A 19,924-nucleotide genomic window follows, 5' to 3' on the forward strand; every position below is an offset into this window, starting at 1 on the left:
AGAATCTGGTAATGGAGAAAGACAAGAGAACCAGTTAATTACAATTCAGGAGTAAGTGCAGTGCTCCAAGTATAGGTAGAGAATCAATGTATAATTACAGATTTTGGGCATCCCATCTAGCCTGAGGTGTTTGGGGGGCAGTGGAGAGATTCAGGGCTCTTGGAAAACGCGTCCCTGGATCCCATGTGTCTTCTCTTTAGTATCCGGACTCTAGTTGTTGACTGTATGGTGAAATATATTCCACTAGTAACTCCATTTCTTCAGGGCACACCCACATAATAAAAAACTTAACAGAACTGGAAAATCCAGCAAGGAAGAGGAAAAAAAAGAAATGAAGAGTGAGTGAAAGGGAGCAGGAAGAAGAAACAAAGGACAAAGGAGAAGAAAAACAGGAAAAAGAGTATTTACACAAATGAGAAACATATTTATCTTGTCACAGATGCTGCCACTGATATTTGCATAGAATTCCAAGAGTTTTGACTCCAAGGAAAATTATGCTGAAGTGAATCTCAACAAAGCTTGATGACAGATGGTAGTTGTGCTTGTGGTGAGCACAGTGTAACATATAGAGTTGTCAAATCACAATATTGAGCACCTGAAACCAGTGTGACATTGTGGGCCAACTATACTTCAATTAAAAAAAAAAGCTCATAGGGAACTAATGAATCTTCCTGTTTTCTTGCCTTGTTTCCTGCTGGGACAAGTCCATCCTTTCATTCTAAGATGATCCCACTGGTCCCGTTGATTAATGTCCTTGACAAGGCAGAGAATTCCTTCTAATCTGACAGGTGCACTTCCACTCTGCGTGGGGGAGTGCTGTGGCAGGAGTTTGCACTAGGGTTGGGATGGGGCATCTGGGCCCAGGTTCTAACACCCACCATTTTTATGGCTTGTGCAAGTCATAGCCTTTCATCCTCAGCCTTCTCTTCCATAATGTGGAGAGATAAAAATAATGGTGAGTTCTCTAATTATAGAGCTCAAAAAATGGATGAGTGCATGACACACAGGTGAGGGATTCATAGTGCCAAGAGGTGCAGACCCTTTAGAATTAAAAGTGTTAAGGAATGGCTCCTTTGTAGTATATTTAATTATGTTCATCTTCACGTCAATACAATGGCATTGGGCTTTTGAATTCACTTTTAACTGGTCAATTGCCAATTTTTACCATTTCTCTTTCCTGCCTTTTTAGGAATGAAATTGATTCCTTGGTTGATTGCATTTCCAGAAACTGATTTTCTTTTTAACATCACTCTTACCCAGTCTTCAGATGTGTAATGCCTATAGTTGTTTCTGGGATTAAATGAGACATATCGAGAAGGGATGTTGAGGGAGTAGAAGTATTTATTTTGTTGGTGAAGAGGGTTTCGTGAGGAGTGAGTTTTCCTGATTTCTTAGCTCATTAGGAAGAACTGCTACTAATTGACTTGGTAGGACCTAGGAAAAGGCTTGTGTTGGGAGAAATCCCTAGCCCCCCCAGACCATGTCCATATCCTTACCCATATCCAGATCTAGTTTTCTACCCAGCAGAGAGGTTCTAGGTCTTTAAACAATTCTACATGGTAACCAAGAAGCAAGAATCCATCAACATATTTTGTCAAGTGGCCAAGCAAATCTATTCCCCTTGGCAGAACAGCTTCTGGTGAGGCTCTCCCTGAAAGCAGAGATCAAGGTGGTAGACTTGATGACATGAGCTTTCTTGAAAATAAATTTCACTAGTTGCTTCAAAAAGTGGAATCTTATTTTTAGGTGGGAGCTCTTTTATTTTCTACACAGATGAGTCTTTCCCTGCTAGATGAAAACATGAGGTAGTTAAGAGGGTAGTTCAGTTTTTGAAGTCCCACATCGGAAAATTCAGTTTTGCCAACTTACTAGTCATGGCGTGAATCGTCTAGGCAATGACTAACCTTGTTGTTCATTCCATCATCGTTCCCTTGAGCCTTGGGGTTTGTATTTTGCAGGTTCTGGAGCAGCAAAGAGCAGGCTCTGCACAGTGTTGCCTTCTTCCTGGCCCATGGATTGCGGTCCTGTTGTTCTGCATCTTCAAAAGTCTAGGCTTCCTGGGGTAGCAGGGAAGCCGAGAACATTCCCTGAGGATCAGCGCAGATGGAAGTAATCAGGAGGACTGTGTCCTCAACATCTGTGTCTCACCTGCTGAGAGATCCAATCCGCATCTTTAACATGGCTCCGGGGGCCCCATGCTCACCAATGTGAGCGTAAGCCTCACAAGCTCAGAAGGACTGGTGATAAAAATAAATGAGTCAGTCTTAATTATTTCAAGTTAGCTGTTAGTTTAAGAGCCAAGACCGGGGAATGAAAATTGACCTTCTGGAACAAGGAGAAATGTCAGGGTGTGTAGACATTGCCAGAGAAGGCTCAATGTTGTTTTCTTGGTGCAGCCAAGTAGTCAAATTGTATCATCCTGCAGACATGTTTATTTACTGGTCTGTTCCATGAGCTCTCACTTTTCCCTGTAACAGTGACAATGCACTTGCTGGCCCCGGGAACTTCCTTAACCAAGGAGAGGCCCTGTACTGTGCTGGTGATTGTATTTGCAGCCTGTGTTTATTTTTGTCCTGATTTGACTTTGACTCTGAGACCAATAGGCCTTTGCTGATGGGCACAGCTAGAGAGGAGGAAACAGGAACCAGAGGCAGAATCAGAGAGAAAGTGGATGGGCGGCCAGCGTTATTGGTGAGTAATGGCCCAGACTTTCCTCTGAGGCCAAGTTGGGTGTCACACTTGTTCCTACCAGCTCTTGCATTTCAAATACTAGCTCCAAAGAAAGCCAGCAAGGACCAAGGCACCGAGAGAGGACTGACCACAAGCGCTGGGGGGCCTACTGGGGCCACAGCTCTCCCAAAGGTGGAGCTCCCTCTTAGTGACTGGCAGGTCCTGGTGCTTCTTAGAGGTGAAGAGAAGCCACTGTCCCATCAGGGCATTCAAAGAAAATTAATTATGTGAGGACTGGCATGGCTCAGGAGCTGAGCCCACCTTTGCTATCTTATCCTGCACCAAAGAGACCCAAGGAAGGGGGGGCGGCAGGTGTCGTTGATTTAAGTGTGTCCCCACACTGGAGAGTTGTGGGAAAGATGGAACGGGCTTAGCTTCCAGGGAGCGTGGTCTTCCAGCCGATGCCTGCTGTGCTTCCACAAACCCTGGTTTTCTAGTTCCACTAGAGACTTTAAATCATATGTGGATCACCTCTCTGGATGTCTCTTCACATCATTCGTTTTCTTCAAGGAATCCCTCACTGGGGGCCTTTCCCAGTCTGATGGCAGAAGGCTTGCAGACCCGAGGCTCTTTCTCTACGGGACTGGAAGGAACTTTCAGATGGGAGCGATGCCTCGACTTCCCCTGAAGGGAGTCACACATTCGGACCCCTCAGCATCTCAGCTCCTCAGCTTCGCACTTTTCTGTGTCTACTTACTTGGGGAGGCTCACAGCAGGACAGGCACCACACTGTCGCATTGTTCTAGGGACTCTGAAAATAAAGCTGTTCACTCAAGCCTCGGGTTTCCTCTGGGGACCTTGCAGCTGGGCCTTTGCTCCTGTCTCTCCAACTCCCTGAGTAGAGCAGCGCCCGGATGCTTTTCTGGTTAGATATGCAAGCGGAAATGCATTGTTTTTTTGGTCAGAGGGATGAAAAAGGCAGCAGTTTGGAGTCTCTGCCTGGATTTCTGTTTATTTTTTGGTGCTGGGGCGGGGTGGGGAGGGGGAGGCAGGGCAATTGGTCTTGAGCAGGGGCTGCAAGGCTTCCCCAGCAGGCCGGTGTGGTCAGTGCAGCTCTGCTTCTGGGATCGTGCAGGAGATTTGGCCCTGCACCTCAAACACCCGTGTCCCTGGACCTCCAACCACAGCTGGAGGATTTGTTCCTTTCCTGGGAAGCCTGAGAACAAAGAGAATCTGCACAATTTCCAGAAGTAACTGAATAGGAAACATTTTCCCCTCAATAAGGAGAGTATTTTAAATCTGTGCTCCCATTTTTCAATTAGCTTTATCTTCGCCTACACCCAAGCAGCTCATTTCTAAGGATGTCAGTGAATAGCAGATACTTAGGCAGAGTGGGGGGTGTTTAGTCTGGATACCAGGAAAATACATTTCATACAATGAAATACATCATACAAGCAAATGCATAGATGTGGGGAGGGCACAGCGAATGTAAGCCCCACGTAGTGAAGACCCTGCAACCAAGGAAAGAAGTCGATGCTGTAGGAATTCTCCTACACTGTTTTATAGTGATTTGGGAATAATTGTAGAAGTCCCATAACTTTTGGCTAACCCTGCAGTCAAGATATTTTTTTATTTTGTTTTGTTTTAATTTATTGTTGCTGCTAATATTTTGAGCAAAGACTATGGGCATTCAAGCTGGTTCTGAGTTTCAGGAATTGGTCTATACATAAGATGAGTGGTTTGACTCTCAAAGTGCCCTTCATGGCTACTTCACTGGACATGGGTGGCAGGTAGCCATGTGTCCCGGTGGATGTCCCAACATTCTTCACTTCTCAGCATAGATGGGGCCTGTGCCCCTCCCCATGTTGCTTTCTGGCCCACTTCCCTGCCTCCTTATGTTACCCCGTTTTTGTCCATAGGTGATAACCTGGTGTCCCTCAACACTGTGAGCTGCACACATTACCACTCTCCCTCTCCAGGTAGTGGAATTTCTGGGTGGGCCTGTGGTCTCCTCTCTCCTGGACCTTGTTCTGAACGGAGGAGCTGATTCAAATCTAATTTCCAGAAGACACTTGAAAGTAGATCAAGGGATGCCTGGGTGGCTCAGTTGGTTAAGGCTCTGACTCTTGATTTCGGTGCAGGTCATGATCTTAGGATTATGAGAGCCCTGCACTGGGCTCTGTGCTCAGTGTGGAGCTGGTTGAGATTCTCTCTCCCTCTCACTCTGTCCCTTTCACTCATGCTCTCTCTTTCTTTCTTTCTAAAATAAATAACTTTAAAAAAAAAAAAAAAAAGAAAGTAGTTGGAATTGGCAATTGGCATCAGCTCCTAATCTTCTATTTTTTTTTTGAATAATATTTTCCGTAAGGCTAGTTTTAGTTCAAATATCCATTTTATAAAATACGATTTTCAAATACTAGTCATATATCTCTATCCCACATTTTTCTATACCCCATGACTTAAGTTACACAATTTCCGGTTACTTGGTGTTTTACAGAAATTTACTCCCTATGTCACATGGGGCTCCACTATACTTTGCTTAACAATTTGTTTTTTTCTCTTTAACATTTCTGAATATTCTCTCCTTTAAATATTTTGTTACTTTTGGAAAAGCAGCGACTTTCAAAAGCTCAAGCAGGAAGAGCAAAAGCCATCATAGATTGGGTTTAACAAAATCCTCTTGACTGAAATTGCCTGTATATGAAAGAAGCAACCACTGTTCACTCCTCTTGATTTGCTCTTACATGTTCCCAGAGAACCACTACTGCTGAGAGTGCCCATGGCTTTTCCATCCAGGAAAAATTTATGTTGCCCATAAATTCTAAGCATTTTTACTCCCTTTTAAGAGTCTCAGGCATCTCTATCTTTCCATGACTCTTCTGTTTACTCTCCTGCTTTCTTCCCTTCTTCCCTTCCTTCCTTCCTTCCTGTTTTAATTTTATTCAGTGTGGTTTTTAAAAATCAGGAATAGTTGTTGAGTTTTGTTAAGATGCTTTTAACATTTACAGAAGTAATCATTTGATTTTTCTTCAGGTGTGTTAATAGAATCAATTAATGGATTTCCTTTTATAATGAACAATCCTAGGCTATACTATGTAATATTTTCATAATAGGATGTTGGATTCTGTTTGCTAATACCTCATTTAGGATTTTTGCAGCATATTCATTAAAAGATATTGGTCTATAATTGTGTGCGTGCATGCATGTGTGGCTATCTTCATCAGGTTTCTATATTAATATTGTACTTTCATTATTAAAATAATTTGGAATTTTCATTTGTTTCTCCTGCGCCCTGGAGAACAAGCTACATAGCATTGGAATTATCTCATCTAGTAGAATTCCCCTGTGAAACCATCTGGACATAATATTTTCTTTTTTTTTTCTCTTTCTTTATTTCTTCCTTAATAATTGTTCTGTTTAAGTTTAATATTTCTACTGAAGTCAATTTTGCTAACATGCATCTTCCTAGGAAATCGTCCATTATATCCAGTTTTCAAACTTATTTTTCATTGAGCTGTGCAAAGTTATTGAATAATTTCTTTCATATCAATCATATTCCCTTCATCCTCGTCAATTCTTATTTTATGTATCTGTGTTGTCTTGATGGATTAATAAATGGTTGCTTTGTTGATTTTCCTCAAAAAAAGCAAAATTTGAGGGAAGTTTGGTGGGAAGATGGGTGAAATAGGTGAAGGGGGATTAAGAATAGACATACCATGATGAGCACCGAGTAATGTATAGAATTGTTGAATCACAATATTGTACACCTGAAACTAATATGATATTTTAATTATATTGGAATTTTACAAAAATAATTTTTTTTTTAAAAGCAAAATTTTAATTTATTTTATCCTTTTTCTGTTTCATGCTTCTGGACTTTCCTTATTTATTTCTTTATGTTTGTTTTGTTTCTCTTGTAGCTTTCTATCAGGAATTCAACTCACTTTTTTTTGTTGATTTAAGGATATAGAACTGAATTTTTCTGTGATCATTGCTTTAATTGTATCTTAAAATCCTGATACATAGTGTTTTCGCAATTCATTTTTAGAATTTCTGAAATTGATTTGTATTTCTTCCTGTACTCAATAGTTGTTTTAAAGAGAATTCTTGATGGAATTCTTTCTCTTTTATTACCAATTTCTAGTTTTCTAGTTTGATCATCAGAGAATGTTGTTTATATTCTTTCAATTTTGTGGAGGCTTTCTGTGTTGTGTAATTGTTGGTCAATTGTTGTGAATGTTCCACATGAACATGAGAAGAAAGTGTCTTCTCTCTCATTGTGTTCTATAGATCCTCTATATATTTACTTCCTCCCTTTGTACCATCTTCAGCTGAAAGTGTTATGGTTTGGTACTCTTCATCTCAGGGTTGTAAATTCAAGCCCCACGCTGGGTGTAGAGATTACTTTAAAAAAAAACTTAAAAAAAAAAAAGAAAGTGGTGTGCTAACATCTCTTATTATTGGTGTTTCTGTTTTTCCTTGAAATTTCTATCCCTTCCATTATAAAAGGGGTTGACAAACTACAGCCTATAGATCCATTGCTTATTCTTGTAAATAAAGCTGTATTGGAATACAGTAATGCATATTCATTTACATATTGTTTATGGCTGCTTTCCTGCTACAAAAACAGATTTAAGTAGCTGCAACAGAGAGTGTATGGCCTGCAAGCCTGAAATATTTACTATCTTGCTCTTAAAGAAAGTTTGCCAATCTCTATACTCTATGAAGGTACAGGGATGCTCATATTTATTGTATCTCTGATGTGAATTGTGTCCTTTAGCATTATAAAGTATCTTTCTTTGTCATGGCCAGAATTCCACCTTATTTGATGCCAGGCTTATAATTCTTGCTTTCTTTCTCTTTTTCAATTGACTGATATATCACTTCATTTTTAAGTGTTCTGAATAACTTTGGTTTAGATGTAAAATGGTTTACACTTGTTAGATGTAACAATACTCAATTGTATTGAGTCGGCAATAAAATTTGAAAGTATTTTCATTCTAATAAGCAAGTTAGGCTCCTTTAGAAGTGGATCAATTTGTTAAACTTTTAAGGTAGAAACAAGTTTTGTATACATTATTTGAAGACTCTTGAAGGTCCTCTAGTTTGTATAAACAATGGTAACATTAATCAAAATAGATAAAGATAATTTAGATTTTTTGAGTCTTATATTGGAAACTGTTGCTTTTCCCTTGAGTGTATGTGATGACAGTACTACTATTTAGCAGTTTTGTTGTGATCTGAAAACAAACTTGAGAGGAAAATGCAAGCAAATTATTGCTAGTTTGATGGTACTTGTCAGGGAAGTTAAAAAGCAGAATTCATATCTTGGATAACTAAAAATTAAGCCAAGTAGGAAAATTTACAAAAAGATTAGTTAACTTACTCTTGGATTAATAAATAAGCATTTTCTGCTTATACAGTTTTAGTACAACCCCTTATTGAATCTGCTATTGGCTGAGCCTTATTTTAAGGATCTAATGACACAAAATTGATTTTAAGCAGTGTCTCTCACCTCAGAAAGCCGTTGTCTAGGTTGGACCATAAGGGATGTCATTTTCATATATACATTTTTTTCTCAGAACTGGTCATTCTCCTTTCAACTGTTCTGGGGTCTTTGGGATTTCCCCCTCTTTCTTTGGATGGCAACTGAGCTATGTTGTACTTTCTCTCATGCAGGGCAGCCACTGATCACAATGTGGATAATACAACAGAAATACTCAGGGAGTGGTTGAAAAATGTACAGAGATTCTATCACTACGTGGAGTGGAGGCCTATGGATGAACCAGAGTGAGTAGCAAGACAACATTTTGTGAACTCTATCTATCTCACTTCCCTTAACCAGTTTTCTAGCCATTTGGGTGTCTAATCTCGGAGGCACTTATGACTTCTTGGTTATCACTGTATCTAGTAAATTACAAGGATCTGCCATTTCTTCCCCTTTTTTTTTTATTTCTTCCTTTGACAGATTTTAGCTCTCTCTTCCTCTTTACTCCTGCAGCTACCAGCGAAATTCAGGTATTCCTTAGTTTACAAATAAATTGCCACAGTATATATTTTAAAATATTGATATTATTAGTCATATTTTAAGTATAAGTCTCTTATATTTGGTGGGTCACAGTGAAAAGTTTTCATACCGTTTTATATATGCTGTGCTTCTTTACGTATCTTATTTTTGTAATCATTCCATAGCAATAATTAAGGAGTTTCTTCATTATTTTATGACTGCATAGTATCCATTATGTGGATGTATCATAATAACAATGAATAGTCAATCCCCTTCTGATGGGATTTAGGTTACTTCTTCTTTTAACCATAGCAATTTCTTAATTGCGTCCATATTCAAGGTCATCCTACATACCATACTGTCAAATTAACTTACCTAAAAAACTAAAGACATGGTTTATTTCTCTGTTAAAAGGATTTTGGTGGCTCTCCAATACTCACAGAACAAAGTTCAAATACTTTAGACTTACACTTTTTAAAGATTCCATGAACTTAACACCAACATCTATCCACCTGTATTTCTTGCTTCTTCCCAAAAGAAAACTGTTTTGTCTAGAATGTTCCTTTTACTGTCAACCCCGAGGTGTTACTCATGCTGGTTAATTCTCCAGGAAGGCCCTTTCTGACTTTGTAACCAGTCTTATGCCAAATCCCACCTACTACAGAAACCCGTTTCTAATTATTCCAGTTACAAAGATCTACCTTTCTCTCTAAACTTGTATTGCTTATTTCCTTCATCATCCTTTTTGACACAGAAATATCCTTAACTAACTTTGTTAATTAACTGTGTAATTTATGCATTTCTTCTAAGTGATTTTTGGGTTCTTTGGCAGAGGTTACAGTATACAAATACTTCATATTTTCCCCTAGTGCTATGTTCTTGGCAGGCACTAAATTAATACTTGTTGGATGAACAAATGAGTGAATGACAACATGAATAAGTGTATTTAAAAATGACTATTGTAAATGTTCCCAAGGCTACTGCAATCTAGTTTTAAAAATTGTAGAAGTAGAATACATTGAATTGCCTGAATTTTTGCCCAGGATAAATCATTTGTTGAAAGCCAAACTCATATAATAATAATAAATGCCATTCCAGAACAGCTCTTTTTTAGTCTCTTTATATAATCATTTCATTATATATGTATATACAGATATATTTCAAATCCTAGCATATGGTCCATATATCAAACAAAATTTAACAATGAAATTTGAACACTATAAAAGATTTTGGATGCTTTTGTGGAGTTTCTTATAATGGAATTTGGCCTAACTAGAACGTCCAAAAAGACTATATACCTACCTTGCATCCTGGTAATTTTTTCTGTTCCCAGATCTTGACTAAATATATTGTATGTCAAGATCAGTGTGAAAAATATTGGTGAAGGCATTTTGGGGGCAATATATTGAGAAAAACAGGACTTCCCCTGATTTTCATTGAAGCAATAATTGGAAAGACATCTTAGAGAATCCCTATGTAGGACATAGTCTTATTAATCTTATTTATATAATGTTCTCATTGTTTTTGTAATTTTTCATTCTCTAAAGCAAAGGTACTGCTAGCGCAGCTATAAGAACTTGAAATGATGGCCAGATTTGGGCTACTGTGACAGTATCAATACTCATACCAGTTGGAAGCTTTCAGAAGGGTTCTTGAGGGTATGCCAACCTTCTTGCCAATGTAGCCATGTGAGAGTCCTGCCCTGGCTGTTTTGTAGATGTTGATAGAGATTCCAATGACATGCATCTGCTCTACGATCTCACTGTACCTGGGACGGATCAGTGTTTTAGGCTCTGTGGAATCCTCTACTGATACTTGATCAAGCAAATTTAACTTTTGTTTTTTTTTCTTTGAAACTCAATTTTTTTGCTGCAAAATTTCTAAGTTTATTTGATGGCAGAATATATTAAAAAGTGCCCAGGAACATGAACTTTGGGGTTATGACTGGATTTAAATTCTGACTGTGCACCTTATTAACTGTGTAGCATTACACAAATAAATGACTTACCCACTCTACACCAGTTTCCTCATCTGTGAAATGGAGAGAATGTTGGTACTATTCTTGGAAGGACTCCTTGGATTCTTCTTAGAAGCCACTGAAATATTTCATGTAAGGATTCTTGCGTACAGTAAGCACAAGTTACTTAATCCCTTTTTCTTTATCTACAATATGAGGAAGATGATAACAGTAATAGTACCTACCTCCTAGTGTTGATGCTTGAAGGTAAAATGAGTTACTGCATATAAACATTTGGGACAGAGACTGAAATATATATTAAGTTATTATTATTATAATATTATTATTATTTCTATTACTATTATCATTATTATTATTTTAGATCTTACCCTGATGAAATTGGACCCAAGCATTGGCCAGGCTCCCGGTTTGCCCATGTGATGAAACTACGGCAGGCAGCCCTTCGAACTGCGAGGGAAAAATGGTCAGACTACATTCTGGTAAAAACAGATGTTTGATTTCTTGACAACTGTTATCTAAAATGTGTCCAAATCAATTCTCCAAAACCTAGGACTGTGGGAGCTATTAAGACAACCTTTTGTTTAAGAACCAACTCCCCCACTTTTTTCCTTTTAAGTAGGCTCCACACCCAGCATGGAGCCCAATGCAGGGCTTGAACTCACAACCCTGAGATCAAGACCTGAGCTAAGACCAAGAGTCAGAGGCTTAACCAACTGAGTGACTCAGATGCCCCTCTTCTACTTTTTGATAAAGACACAAGGGAAAACTTGGGGAACTTAATATTGGGGTACCTAGATTTGATCTCTTTCATGCAATAGGCATAAGAAACTCTGAATCCTTTTAGTTCGTTGGAATGCTCTGGGGAAGATTTCTTCTTCTTCTTCTTCTTCTTCTTCTTCTTCTTCTTCTTCTTCTTTTCTTTTTAAGATTTACTCACCTCTTTGAGAGATAGAGAGAGGAGGGGCAGAGGGAGAGAATCTTCAAGCAGACTCTTGCTGAGAGCAGAGCCTGATGCTGGGCTCAATCTCACAACCTTGAGATCATGACCTGAGCTGAAACCAAGAGTCAGAGGCTTAACCAACTGAACCACCCAGGCACCCTCCCCTTTTTATTTTTTTTTTATTTATTTTTTTTTTTTTACCCTCCCCTTTTTAAAAGAGATTTATTGGGAAAGATTCATAATAACTTTCTGGACATGGTTTTCAGATATAAAAAAAGATTCAAATTAACACCTCCAAAACTCCATTCCTTTTTGTTCCTCAGTGATTTGGGGGAAATGTCATTCCTCTTTTTTAAGAGATAGTGGATTATTACTTACAGTAAGCAGCATGTCCACCAGCATGCTTATGGCAGTTCCCTTTCCTCCCACTTCTCACACAGGTGATGTCATGGGTTCATATGGATGCTCTGCATATAGTGGTTTTGTATCACAGCCGAGGAATCCAAAGCTAAGGGAACCCACTGCTTTTATAGAAAGCAGTAAACAGACATGCTCTTTCTGTGGGAAAATATCTTACCTCATCTCTCAAGGTTATCAGCTTCACAAACAGCCCTGAGAAATGGCCCAGTGAAAGAAGCAATCAGGGCTTTGGAATCCTGGGCAAAGGAATGGCTTGCTTGGCCAAATCACTTGTTTGGCCTCTTGGCTGCTCCTAATCATGTTGGGTTCTCATAATTTCTCTCTGTGAAGAGATTCCATCACTTTTCTTAGGACTTTGGGAGTGGTCCAGACAAATGCTGGACTTAATGACTAGGGACCAGGGTTGTCTTCTGTCCTTGTCCTCCAGGAGCCAAACTTAATGGAAAGGAGGATAGCTTCCTAAGCAGCAAGTTGCTACAGTCCCCATTTCCCTTCTGAAAGTTGACGGGGCTTTTTTTTAGCAAGTTTATGGGAATCAAGTTCTTCATCGGTAGCCCCCAAAATCTACTTAATTCTTTTGCTGAGCATTTTCCAGGAAATAATTCTGGAAATAACACCAATAAAGCAAAAACAATATGATTTCATTAGACTTGTCAATATCTGCTCTTTCACTAAACTCTGATTCCTAAAAGGAATAGTTTTGACCTTTGTCCATCCCCATCTTGTAGACACAACAAAAATCAGCCCAATAGTTTATGACACACACCCTTTCTTTTTTTTTTTAAGGCTTTATTTCTTCATGAGAGACACAGAGGGAGGCAGAGACATAGGCAGAGGGAGAGGGAGCCTGATGAGGGACTTGATCCCAGGACCTGGGGATCATGACCTGAGCCAAAGGCAGACACTCAACCACTGAGCCACCCAGGCCCCTGACACACACTCTTTCAATACAAATAGTTTCATATAAGGTTTCAGCTTGATGATATTTAACATTGTAAAGCTGTTTAAATGTCATTGAAAAATACAAATGCTGAATCACAAATTTGGGGTAAACAGATTTCATAAGAATGAAAGCTTCTGATTATTTTTGCACACATGGTAAAATATCCATAACAAGAAACTTATTATTTTATTTTTTAAGTGTAGAGCTCAATGAGATTATTTATTTTATATAATAGAATCTATTGTTAAACCATCCTTGTATATGAGTCAGCATTAACATGGACTTCTGCTAAGAGCAGGAAAAGTTTCATGAGTTGATATAATGTACTTTCAACAAAAATCTACTTCTAACATTAAAATGATATTGATGGATCTGTTTAGGGCCATTTTGGCATTACTATAGACAACCTAAAAAAGTCTGTTCATTTGTACCTAGTTTGGGCACTCAATGAGTGTTTCTGGATGAATCTTCAAGAGCTCTTGGAAGCTGTTAGTGGTGAATAACCACTCACCTGGGTGTGGGGTGGGTGCTGGTTGAGTGTGTACCCAGTATGGTAGCACCAATTTATTGCTTATGCAGAGCTAAACATGTGGAAGTTAGTCTAAATGTATTTTGTCTGAATGAATGCATTCCAGCTTTAACAAGTTTCAGTAAGTTAGTCTAAATGTATTTTGTCTGAATGAATGCCATCCAGCTTTAACAAGTTTTCAGTAAGGAGTATTTATTCCATAAATAACTGGTTCCATGTCTCATGAGCAAGTTTCTGTGATACTTCAGAAGTGTTGGGTTAGTCTTGAACCCAGTACAGAAAAGTTTTTTTTTTTTACCTGATTATTATCCTTTTCTTTTTCTAGTTCATAGATGTTGACAACTTCCTGACTAATCCACAGACCCTCAATCTAATGATTGCAGAAAACAAAACCATCGTGGCACCCATGCTGGAGTCTCGGGGCCTGTACTCTAATTTCTGGTGCGGAATCACACCTCAGGCAAGTCTGGCTAATGAATTAAGGCTATGGGGTTTAACAAGGCAGCCATGTATCAACCATAGCACCATTTGCCTTTTTCTTCACTTTTTCCTTTGATATGTGTGTGTCATGGTGTTACAGAAGCAAGCATGTTCAGGAAAGGTGGTAAACTCAGGTCTAATGCATAATCCAATGAGTTCTTTTGTATTAATGAATTAGGAAGAAATTTTTCTAATGAGCTTAGTCTTAGAAGCTTTAACTTAAACATTAGACCTTATACTTTTTTCCTCTCCGATTCTGAGATTTTTTTTTTAAATAGGATTTTTTGGTTGTTAACATATAAGAACACTACAGAAAATTTTGGAAATGGAAAACAATAAAAAAAAATTAGGTGACTCCCCACCACTCTAACATCATGGATAGCAGCACGTTGTTAATAACTATATCATCAAGTAGCTATAATGCAATTTGCGTAACCATTCTCTTAGTTTGAAATTATTCAAGTTGTTTGCAACTTTTAACTATTATAATGACCATGATTATTAATGTACGTTTTTCTGTATTTAATATTATGTCCTTAGGACAGCTGCTTAGAATTAGAATTACTGAGTTGAAGAGTATAAATATTTTGATGACCTTTGATATTGTTGCCAAATTTATTTCCAAAGATATCTAATAATCAGAACTGCTATGGTAACTGGTTTTTACAAAATTCAAGTGAAAGACAAAATTTTAAATTTCCATCAAAGTCCAGAACTCTGTTACAGCAAATGCTTCTGGCTGATTGTATTTTTAATTCTCTATTTAATAAATTAGATAAAGAAATACATTAAACTGATCAATGTAGTATATATCCATACAGAATAAAGCCACACCAAGGGGGAAAAAATGCAGGTTAAATGTGTTCTCATATGCAAAGGGCTAAATTTTGAGTCCCTCTTTTATATTTAATTTGGTTTTGGATGCAGAATGAGTCTGGTGGTGTGCTGATAAATGTTTAATAACTGGCTTTCTGTTGGGGAAAAGCCCTGATTGGTCGCATTTGCCAGTTTTGATAGTATAAGTACTCCCACTATGCAAACAACTTAAATGTTGAAGTGAGGGAAAGGTTAAGTAATTGCAGTGTAGCCACTTGGAGATATAATTATTAAAAATATACAAAGCTACTGCCTGTGGTATTTTAGAATGGTGGGAATTAACATGATTTTTTTTTAACAGATTTTAAGCTACCAAAATGTCAACTGGCCTAGAAAATTTCTGAAAATTTAACAAACAGTAGCTCTAGTGCACTGCTGGATGAGCCATTCCTTTTTAGTTATGATTATTTCCTGCAGTTCCAAGAGACTTTGAATGCATGTTATCCACATCTCTCTTAAGGAGACATTAAGTTCATATTTATAAAAGACATTCAATTCCTTGGGGAGAAAATGTTTTATTAAGTTCATTTAAATTCATACACTCTCAGTTAATAATCTGCAGTGTTTCACATAGTACAACCACTGGAGGGCTGTTTTTAATGAGTTATGCATCAACACCAGGAAAAAAGGGTGGATTACCCTAGTAACTACAGTCTCTAGGTTTTTATTATCTCCTTATTTGCTTTAATCATTAAAAGCAAACAGGAGAAATGTGCTCACTTATTTTGCCCAGTGAAATAGAGAGCAACTTAGGGGCAATTCTAGTTTTTCTCTATTTTTTTGGCTTTTTTTTGGCTTTCTACCATCCTCAGTCAGGCTTCTGCTAGCTAGTGCAGGAACAGAAACAGCCAAAGACTTCATAGGCTAAAGACAGGCCCTGGTTTCCAGAGATTTCAAATACATCCAAAACAAAATGACCATGGTGTTGTCTGGCCAAGAACAGGAATTACTGCCAAATCATTCTTTTTTTTTTTTTTTTTGTCAAGAAAAGACACATCTGTCACCTATGCTTGTCTGCAGGAGGCATATTCATCCTCTCTCTCTTTCTTTTTTTCTCTCTTATTTTCTCTGCTTCCTTCCACTCACCCTGAGGATATTCAATGATTCATTGTCATGAGTTTTCCAAACCTTCTCATTCTGAGAATATTGTTCCTAAGTAGTCTAGAACTTTGTATTTGACGTGAGTTCTTGGGCAGTGCTGCAAATAACCAGTGTTTCCTTTATCCCCTGGAAGAATGCTCTACAAATTGAAAGATGTTAAGCAATCCTTAAGTTAAAGGCTAGGAAAATATTGTAGTAATAATGATACTTCAATAATGAATTACAGTTGTCAGAGTCTCTTCATAGATCTTATCACATCATCCATTCTACCACCTGTGAGAGAGACCAATCAGCTATTATCCCATTTTTCAGGAGAAGAAAGTCAGCTCAAAGAGGTTAAGTGTGGGCTGAGACAAACAACTAAAGGAAGGTTAGGATGACCATAAAACTCACATCTCCCCCTCTGTTATTATGTGGTCAGTGTTAGGGTGAGTTCAGCTAGAACACCTGCCCAGGCCCTGAAGGAGACATCAGAGAGGTAGAGGAGGCTGCAGGGCCTAATGGGTGGGTCCTGACATCGCAACAGAAAATGTGACCATAAAATAAGGTGACTGCTTGATGAACGTGTAAGTTCTCTATCCACTGAGTACTGTGCCCTTCAGAGTGCTGGCTCACACTCATTCGCCTAGAACATTTTTGGAAATGCCTTTCAAAGCTTCCACATGCATTTAGCATCTTCATACATACATCATACCATCTTCCTCTTTTCTGGAACAGATGTGAGTTTTGGCAGTGGTCAAGTTACAGTTGGTACCACTGACGTGTAAGCTCCAGTGGACTCCATAGTTTGTAAGGGCTGAGACTGGGGATGTCTATTTTATCCCTAAATCTCTCACATATAACACAAGTACTCAATTGATGTTTTTTGAATGAACAGTTAAGTCTGGGGAGAACACAGCTGGGTTATTCCAAGCCAGTGTGTTCAAAACCACAGAGTAAGGAGATTGGTTGTCCTGTGTGCTCATCCAGAAGGACCTGTCAAAAGCCCAAAAAGAGTATCAAGCAGTGGTGGCTTCACCAGAAGACTGAATAAGGAACTGTGTGAATAAGGAACCCCATTTGTAGGTGTACTGGAGTACTACCTATTGCATTACAAATATTAGCCGTGCAATGTAGTAATTTTAAGATTGGCCAATATTTTTTGATGCTTTCTTGGTGCTTGGCACTGCTCTAAGCGTTTTTCAGATTTTTACCTCACCTAATTTTACCAGCAACCGCATGGAGTAAATGGAGTAAATGGTGCCATCATTCCTGGTTTACGGATGAGGACATAGGCACAGCAAAGTTGAGCCACCTGGCTGATACCTATAGACAATAGGTTGCTGAGGTGGCATTTGAACTCACGCAGCCAGATGCCAGAACCTGTCCTTTTAACTACTCTGTCCCACCACTTCTTAATACTTCCACTTTGTATCCAATTGTACGTCAGCATAATATATACTTTTATGAGATCATTAAATCCAGAGATACGCTGAAACCAAAATTTTTTTTTAAAGATTTTATTTATTTATTCATGAGAGACCCAGAGACATAAGCAGAGGGAAAAGTAGGCTCCCTGCAGAGAGCCCGAAGCAGGATTCAATTCAGGATCCCGGGGTCACACCCTGAGCCGAAGACAGATGCTCAACCACTGAGCCACCCAGGTGTCCCAAACCAAAATTATTTCTGATCACAAGACCCTGTGTTATTTTCTATGCATATAGCACCTCTTGAGCTCCACTGGAAATTCATAGGCCAAGATAAGGAGAATGGAAGTGACTTTGCTTGAGGACTTCTCCTTAACTGGTGGTAACTTAGAAGAGTGAGCCTAGCAGAAGACTGGAAAGATGAAGCCCTCAGGTCAGAGAACAAAGGCCACCTGTGTCTGTCTTACAGGGCTTCTATAAACGGACCCCAGACTACGTTCAGATTAGAGAATGGAAGAGGCTGGGCTGCTTTCCTGTCCCCATGGTTCACTCCACCTTCCTGATTGACCTCAGGAAGGAAGCCTCTGACAAGCTGATGTTCTATCCGCCACACCAGGACTATACCTGGACCTTTGATGACATCATCGTCTTTGCCTTCTCTAGCAGGCAAGCAGGTACTGTTTGCGTTTGGTTGTACTGTCACCATGGAAACACTGCCAATAACCAGCTCCTTTGTTTTGTGCATCTTCTCATAAAACAGTCCTATAGAAAGCTTTTTTCCCCCCAGGTAGTATTAGAGACCATTGTTTGCAATAACCACACCGGCACCCTCGTTGCTGTCCCTGTGAGCACCAATGACCAAGAGCCACTCTCTCTGGACATCCGCTCTCTCTGGAAATCCACTTTCTTTTGTTTTTGAGTGCTGAGGAGACAGCGCTGGTGATGGCAGCCATGAGCAGGTGATGGGTTCTCTGCAGTGCCACTGCATCATTTTGTTCACTGTAGGGATTTGTTTCATTAGGAGCCTCTGACAGAGGCCCAAAACAACACTGGCAAAGACCTCAGACTTTAAAAATAGAAGTTTATCTCTTAAACAAGTCTGAGCTGATATAGTGGCTCCGTTCTCCATAGTGTTCAGAGACTCGGGCTCCTCTGTTACTTCTCCATCTTCCGTGAGTATCATCCTTAATCACATTGTCCAAGCTATCTCATTGGAATGGGTACATTCTAGCCATTGAGTAAAGGCTGGAGAGGGAAGGGAGTCCTCCATTTAAGGAGTTGAACATACCATGTCCATGCATATCCTCTTAGCCAGAACTTAGGTACAGGTCAACACGTAGCTGTAAGCAGGGCTCAGCTCAGCATGTGCTCTTTATTCTAAGCAGTCTAAAGCCCAGATTTCTTACTCTAAAGGAGGAGGGGACAGATTTATGGAGGCAACCAGCAGTCTGCCACAGTCCCCATGAAAGGAAAGGTAGAGCCGATGATCTTTCAAGAACTACTGGGAAGCATTTCCAGTGGGTCCCGCAGGTTTTTGAACAAGACAAGTCAGTAGGAGGGCAAGTGACTTCTCTTGTGACACCCTGCACATGAAGCCAGGGAGGATTTAATTCACTGTGGCAATTCAACAGGAAGGTACAGGACATTCCTAAAGCAAAGCGGTATTCTCAGGGTCATTCAGACCTTCCTGAGAGAAGTCAGGTCCCATTATCAATGAGTCAGAAATGTGCCACTTAAACACTAGCAAAAGTGAGCTTAGGAACCAGGCAGATGGCGAATAGACTCATGTGGCCATATAACTTATGGTGGATGAGATCAGGACCCCAGGCAGTTGAGGCAAGTGAGAATGTTAATACGAATTCAAGCTAAAACTCACCCATCAGGCATCTTTAAAGCTATAGGTGTTCCCACTCATTAGTTGTAGACTTGGTAGGAATGAGAATATCTGGTGGAAATGTAGAAAACTGATTATTTCCCCTTGGCTGCTAGAGCTGTATAGACCCTTTGACCAGGTGTAGGCATTCTTTTAGCCCCATGTCAGGGCAGAAACAGGGTTCTAATCCTCATCTGGATTGAAAATTTCTATGAAGGTTCTTGGGTCGATGTTAATGGAAACTGCCTCTTTTCAATTGGTCCATGATTTGCTCTGACTTCTCCAGGATGGGAACCAGACTCAGGGCCTTGGCATTCCTTTGAGTTGTGCCAGTCCCTTTGCTTCAGAGCTTGCAGTAAGGATGTTTCAAGAGAGTGAACTATTCACAATTACAGCAATGGTCCCTTGCCTAACAGAGTCCTCTTTGATAGTCATTACATAAGATGGTATTGTGATCCGTGCACTAAATTATTAGGATATATTTTTTTAAACCAAGAACCGGATTTGGGGCTGGAAGAGTGACACGGGCTGGATAGGATTTTTTTTTAGCTCTGTCCTTTGCTTGGCCTGTTCACTCAGACTTCATTTTTTGTGGGTCAGACTCCCATAGGCCTTCCCAGGACATTGAAAACAGGTGGAAAGGCCCAAAGCTGTTTTGTTTTGTTTTGTTTTGTTTTTAAGAGAATAAAGGAGAGGGAACC

At 39.3% G+C, this 19,924-nt stretch overlaps 1 protein-coding gene across 2 annotated transcripts in view; it reads left to right on the top strand.

The window, feature by feature from the left end:
- Positions 1-19,924, top strand: part of COLGALT2 (collagen beta(1-O)galactosyltransferase 2) — a 115,496-nt gene that overhangs the window by 64,071 nt on the left and 31,501 nt on the right. For both annotated transcript variants that reach the window (XM_026001174.2, XM_072733183.1), the window contains exons 2-5: positions 8,350-8,460; positions 11,017-11,134; positions 13,813-13,947; positions 17,820-18,024. In XM_026001174.2, coding sequence (XP_025856959.1) covers positions 8,447-8,460; positions 11,017-11,134; positions 13,813-13,947; positions 17,820-18,024 — 472 coding nt within the window. In that variant the 5' untranslated portion in view covers positions 8,350-8,446. The remainder of the gene's footprint in view (positions 1-8,349; positions 8,461-11,016; positions 11,135-13,812; positions 13,948-17,819; positions 18,025-19,924) is intronic.

Source organism: Vulpes vulpes, chromosome 13 (assembly GCF_048418805.1).
Source record: "Vulpes vulpes isolate BD-2025 chromosome 13, VulVul3, whole genome shotgun sequence".
Lineage (NCBI taxonomy): Eukaryota > Metazoa > Chordata > Mammalia > Carnivora > Canidae > Vulpes > Vulpes vulpes.